This window comes from Monopterus albus, unplaced genomic scaffold (assembly GCF_001952655.1).
Source record: "Monopterus albus unplaced genomic scaffold, M_albus_1.0 scaffold497.1, whole genome shotgun sequence".
NCBI classification, from domain to species: domain Eukaryota; kingdom Metazoa; phylum Chordata; class Actinopteri; order Synbranchiformes; family Synbranchidae; genus Monopterus; species Monopterus albus.
Window position 1 is genome coordinate 189,956 of NW_018128377.1, and position 6,442 is coordinate 196,397.

Consider the following 6,442-nt stretch of genomic DNA (forward strand, 5'->3'; position numbering starts at 1 on the left):
CAAAGAGACGACACCAAGGTCCTATTAAGTCATTACCGAGTATAGGAGCACGCTGAGAAGAAATCATTGTCATCTACTCAAAGTACCAAACACTACTTTTAAAGAAGTGGGAAACGGCAGCAATGATGGACTAGGAAAAGACACCAGCCCAAAGGCAAAACGGCCCAGTTCCACAGCTGGTTCTGCTGGTGGCATGGCGCATACCTCACGTGACTCTTACAATGTAACACCTACTCGAATAGGACAAGACAGACCACGCAGAAACATTATGAGACATAAGAGACTGATCGAGGAATGTTGATTGAGTTGGTATATGCCATTACCTCATTAAATAGAAAATATATATATATACATTTGACAAGGAGAGGAAGGTACAGGTTGTTTAAACTTGGTTATAATGTGCCAAATGTTGTTATTGCACCAGAATAGCTTGGTTATATGTTTGAAATGGTTGAGCTAAAGTTATTTCAGAGACAATACCCTGTTAAGAATTTATAGTTGAGAAATCATAATTACTTGACACTGTTAAAAATTGAAAAAAAGGGAGATGTACTGATAATATGTTCAGTGATCATATCCGCCCACCAGGTGGTACTGTTGGTGGACTGTGTATGTCAGATCGCTGAATAAATACGTCATCTGACTAAAATGGCATCCTGTATTGTAAGTGCAGTCAAAACAATAAGCAGTATTAACAAGCAACAAACAGTGCAAACAATGCAGAATAAGCAGTATAAACAGGCAGTAAACAATGCAGACAAACAAAGGAATGCTCATTGAAATGAGATAATAGGAATAAAAGGAATAAAAAATAGAGTAATTAAAAATAGAGACCTGGTTGTCTTGGTGCACAGTGACCTGTAACACCGTCCAGAGGGGAGGAGTTCAAACAGATTGTGTCCAGGGTGTGAGGGGTCTGCAGTGATCCTCTCCGCCTTCCTTTTGACCCATGAGGTGTAAAGCATGTTGGACGGTGTACAAATTAATACTAGAAATGGGAATTTCAAGCTAAACTGTTATTCGATATCCCCCCCAACACATACACACACACAGCTGAGAGTTCCAATCCAGCTGCTCTGTGTTGGCTAGCACTATACTGCTGGCATTATCATGTACACATACTGTGACTTTACCCATAGGTTCCCAGTATTCTGCAGTAGTGGAAAGCACATTCAACAGGTTTTCAGCAGTATGCCGCTCTGGCATTGCTTTAGTCTGAAGAACAGCACTCTTTGTTTGCCAGTTGCTTATATAATGGCAGGTGACTGTCACATACGATTCAGTTTTAAGAGCTGTCCATGCATCTGTGGTCAGAGACACCTTTTCAACACTTGTCAAACAACTGCACAGCTCACATGCATTATCATCATATAGGTTTATCCAGTCATGCTGTGACTGTTTTTCTTAGACCCTATACTGTGGCTGAACAAATGCCACCAAACTTCAAAAACCCTCTCCCTCATCTTTGTGATGAGGGCCATTGTTTGCCCTGCATGTCAATCATCAAATTTACTTCTTCTGGTGACAGAGCCATTGTATGTTAATCTGTCTCCAGAGGGGAGGAGTTCAAAGAGCTTGTATCCAGGGTGAGAGGGGTCTGCAGAAATCCTCTCTGCCCTCCTTTTGACATGTAAGGTGTACAGCTCCTCCATGGAGGGCAAGCTGGCACCGATGATTTTCTCTGCAGTTCTGACTGTCAGCCGGAGTCTATTCCTGTCCTGTTTGGTTGCTGAGCCAAACCAGACAGTGATGGAGGTGCAGAGAACAGACTTGATGATTCCCCTATAGAATTGAATCAGCAGCTCCTGAGGCAGGTTGAACTTCCTGAGCTGATGCAGGAAGTTCATCCTGTGCTATGCCTTAATAATGGCGCTGATGTTGGTTGTCCACTTCAAGTCCTAAGAAATTGTGGAGCCTAGGAACTTGTAGGACTCCATGACTGAAACAGTGCTGCTGAGTATAGTGAGCGGAGATAGGGTGTTCAACCTCTCGTCTGTAGGATGACTAATCACGGTCTTGAATAAGGCCGATGACTGTTGTGTTGTCTGAAAACTTCATGATTAGTCATTAGTATAGAGGGAGGACAACAGCGGGTAGAGCACATATCCCTGGGGGGAACCTGTGCTTATAGTATTGGTGCTGGATGTGGTTTTCCCCAGCCTCACCTGCTGCTTCCTGTCCATCAGAAAGTTGGTCAGGATGTAGTGACAGGCGGGGGCAGGCACAGTGAGCTGGATAAGTTTGGACTGGAGGATGTCTGGGATAATGGTGTTAAATGCCGAACTGAAGTTGACAAATAAGATCTGCGCATAGGTCCCTGGTGAATCAAGGTGTTGCAGGGTGTAATGCAGTGCCATGTTGACTGCATCATCCACTGACCTGTTTGTTCGGTAAGCAAACTGCAGGGAATCCAGTCCAGGATCTATAATGTCCTTCAGGTGGGCCAATACCAGTCTCTCAAAACACTTCATGACTACAGGTCTTCCTGATGGAAGATTTCTTGGGAACTGGAAATGATGGTGGAGCATGTGAAACAGGAGGGAACTACACAAAGCTCCAGTGACCTGTTGAAGATAGGAGCCAACTGGTCAGCACAGACTTTCAGACAAGAAGGGCCTGGTGCGTTACTGATCTTTTATTTCCTAAAAAGGCAACACACATCTCTTTTACAGATCCTCAGAGGTGGTGGACTGATGAGCGGAGAGGTGGGAGAGGTAGTCCTAAAGGAAGAGGAAGCAGCTACTGGTTGTGGGTGCAAGATGAGGTGAGAGAGGGGTGAAGAGTTTTGCCTTTCAAACCTACAATAAAACTCATTCAGCTCATCAGCCAGCTTATAGCTCTCCACAACAGGGTGGGGGAGTCTCTTGTACCCGGTGATGCTCCATAGGCTCCTCCACACTGATGGTTTGTTGGCCCGACACTGATTTTTCAGTCTTTCCGAGTAGCTCCTCTTTGCTATTCTGATCTCCTTTGTCAGTGTGTTTCTGGCCTGGTTATACAGAGACCTGTCCGCACTCCTGTAGACCTCCTCTTTAGCATGACGGCGCCGTTTAAGCTTCACTGTGAACCAAGGTTTATTATTTAATGACAATTGAATATTTGAAACTCATTGCCCATCTCTAATTGAAATTGGTCTGCACCTGATCATTGTAATGTAGAGCAAATTTAATTGCTCGCATGTTGTTCAGTGCCACAAACTGCCCCAAATGGCTATTAAATGGTTTTAGCAAGTTGAGAGATCTTGTAATTTGTGACTGTTTGGATTCCGGCATGTGTCTGGAATCCTTGGAGTCATGAAAGTAGCTTTGGATTTTCTGTCCATATGCACATTTTGCTGTTCTGATGGCTTGGTTCAGGTTGGCTCTATATGATCTGTCAGCCAGCTGGGATCCAGCCTTAAAGGCAACATTTCATGCTCTCAGTAGTACACATTAGGTGACAGAACTGTGTTGTTAGATGACAAATGATTAATCAGTGAATGTAACAACTTTATCAACAAATTTCTATTCTTTAGATAGCAATATGGCCAGTGAGTACATAGTAGTTTTACTGACTGTTTTGTACAGATAAATGATTAGCCAGTAGATGTTACTACTGCACGTTTTAGTAGAATGGAAAGTCAACAGTTTTACTGTCAACTTAGGAAGTGGGCATGTGCAGATGAAAAACAAAATGGCTTGCAGTAAGATGTTATTTTTACTGTTATCATGATGAGTGGATATCTGCAAAATCTCAGTTTTATCTTTTGCACACAGACCATTCTGTTTAGCTAAGTAATGTGTCCAGTGATACACATACATTCAGGTCCATAACACAGCACACAGGAAATTTCATTCCAAGACAGTCATCAGTTTGTGCATGTGGCCAGGTCACAGAACAAACTGATGTTTTTACATAACCTAAGCAGATCACATGTACATAGAAAATGAACACATTTTACATCATATAAGTAATTTTGCTTTGATGTTTTATGAATATATGATTGCATGTATTATAGTACACATATGTATGGAAATGTGCAAAAAAATTGCCATTTATTTTTAAATTACAAATAAATTTTGTGTGATGACAAGCCAGTGATAAGTTACATACTGTACTGTTACATATTATATATTGGAAAAAATGCATGTATTGTAGTAGACATACAATGAAATACCTCTGTGCAAAATAATACTGATAATAACATTGCCTTTATTTTTAATTGTGAAAATTTTGTGTAATGACAAGTAATAACTTACATATTGTACTGTTACATAATATGTATATATTGCAAAAATATTTCAGTGTGACATTTACTGTAGATGAAGGAATATATACCCATACTTTCATAAAACATATAAGGCTGTGGTTTCCTATCTTTTTCTCCTGTTTCCCCATTTTCTGGATGAAAATATTTTTGAGCCCCCAGCCCCCCACCACCATCTGGGTCAGATTCCATTGAAGCTAGATGGTCATCATAATAAAATAAAAGGTATGGAATATGTGATGTAATTCTGTTGGCTGCACTGTGACAAACCCTGAGCCCTGTGTCTGATGGTGAGAGACTAAACATTGTAATTAAAAAAAAAGATTAACAGCAGGGTTTAGGTCTTAGATGCACTGCCATTTTGTGTGTGTGTGTGTGTGTAAAGACTATGTCAGTATTTCAACATACCAAACAAGTCAAAACAATTTTGAGTGACTAACATCACCTTGAATTATTTTTCCAGAAATGATGATTCTGAAAGCTGATCTGAACCAGCTGTAAAAGAAAGCATAAATAAATGGATTGAGCGTTGAATTTGACAGTGCAAACCAGTCAAGTAATTCCAGCAAAACAGGTGGTACTGTAACTTTACTGAAGGCTTTAACAGTGACAGAGAAAAAGTAAGGGGACCAACATATCAGAAAAACTCCCATAACAATAGCCAGAGTTTTGGTGGCCTTTCTCTCCATCTTACTGACAGTTGCTCCAGACTTTGTGTTCTGGATGCTACGTGCCTGTCTCTGTGCAACAAGGAAAATCTTCATGTAGATACACAGCATTACAATCATTGGGAGATAAAATGCAAGAAGAAGTGCCATAATGTTTGCCACTATAACAAAATGTAAACACGTATTAGTGCATGTTTTTTGATTTAATCCAGCAATTAGTAAAATAATTCCAATTACAACAGCAACACCCCAGCTCACCAGGATCATTATCACAATAACATGATCACTTATCTTAGTCCTATATGTCAGAGGCTTACACACTGCATAGTATCTGTCAACAGAAATACAACACAAGTTCAGAATAGATGATGTGCACAGTGACACAGCAAAGCTGCTCCGTACTTTACAGAATACATTATATTGATAAAGACATGAGCTCATAGAGAATTTTATGGCAAGAGGAGAAACTGCAAAACCAACAAGAAGGTCAGCCACAGCCAGAGAGAGAATGAGATCGTTTGTTGGAGTGTGTAGCTGTTTGAAGTAAATGATGGCGATTATTACCAGCAAGTTTCCACATACAGTTATACAAGATAATGAACTTAGGAAAATATTAAGTAATATGCATAATATGAAATTGGTGTTTGCCAGTGCATGAGAGACATCTATTTTAAAGCAGACATGTACATCATTAACAGTCCTGTTTGTACTCATTTCCAGTTTGTTTGTGTGTACTGCAATCTAATTACACATGTATACATTAGAGAAATGGAAAAATGATATTGATGAAATTTCATCTACATACTTAGTTTATAAAGTTGATTCGTTCAAAGCAGAAGTGACATTTGCGTTCTGTTTTTTATAATGTCTTACCATACCAATTTACAATAGCTCCATGAAAAGATAGATCATGCATCAGTGCTGATCAATGCCATTGGTGCCTGTTCCACTCTAAAGGATTTGTATTTACTATGTCCTAACCCTTATCTCATGAATAATTCATACAAATTAAGCTCCAATGAGACATAATCACAGTGATGGGCAACATGCATGTGTGTGCACCAAGAATAAATAAAAAAAAAGTTTTCCCATAACAGTATTCATAAGCATGCTCCTGGTTCTTCATTGTTGTTTTTTTGTACTGAAATATAATTTTGGGGGCATTTTGCTGTCAGGTCAGTGTGGAAACTACACTGCTAAAATGTAAGTGAACCTAATTAAATGGCCAGTTTTAGATACAACCGATTCTTTTATCTGAATGCCCCAAGAAGTAACACTCAGGAAACAAGAATCAGCTTTACGTAGATTTATTTTCTTCTGGTTAAATGCAGAGTTATTACAGCACTGGGCTCTACGAGATGACAAGTCCCAAGAGCTCTGATAATAGGAAGTAATTCACATATATCTTCTCGGGCTGGGACTGCCCTGAACATGGGTGAAACTCATATTATCTTTTAATCTGTTGACTCAAGGTTCATACAAGGTTCATACAAATATGAACTCATATTATCTTCTAATCTGTTGGCTC

The 6,442-nt window shown here is 39.8% G+C and overlaps 1 protein-coding gene across 1 annotated transcript in view; it reads right to left on the reverse strand.

Moving 5' to 3' along the window:
- The window catches only part of LOC109952794 (trace amine-associated receptor 1-like), a gene marked incomplete at its 5' end in the record, with an annotated part of 25,782 nt that overhangs the window by 16,889 nt on the left and 2,451 nt on the right, over window positions 1–6,442 (reverse strand). Inside the window, 2 exons of the mRNA XM_020588044.1 lie at window positions 2,166–2,317; window positions 4,692–5,532. Of these exons, the coding sequence (XP_020443700.1) occupies window positions 2,166–2,317; window positions 4,692–5,532 (993 nt within the window). The remainder of the gene's footprint in view (window positions 1–2,165; window positions 2,318–4,691; window positions 5,533–6,442) is intronic.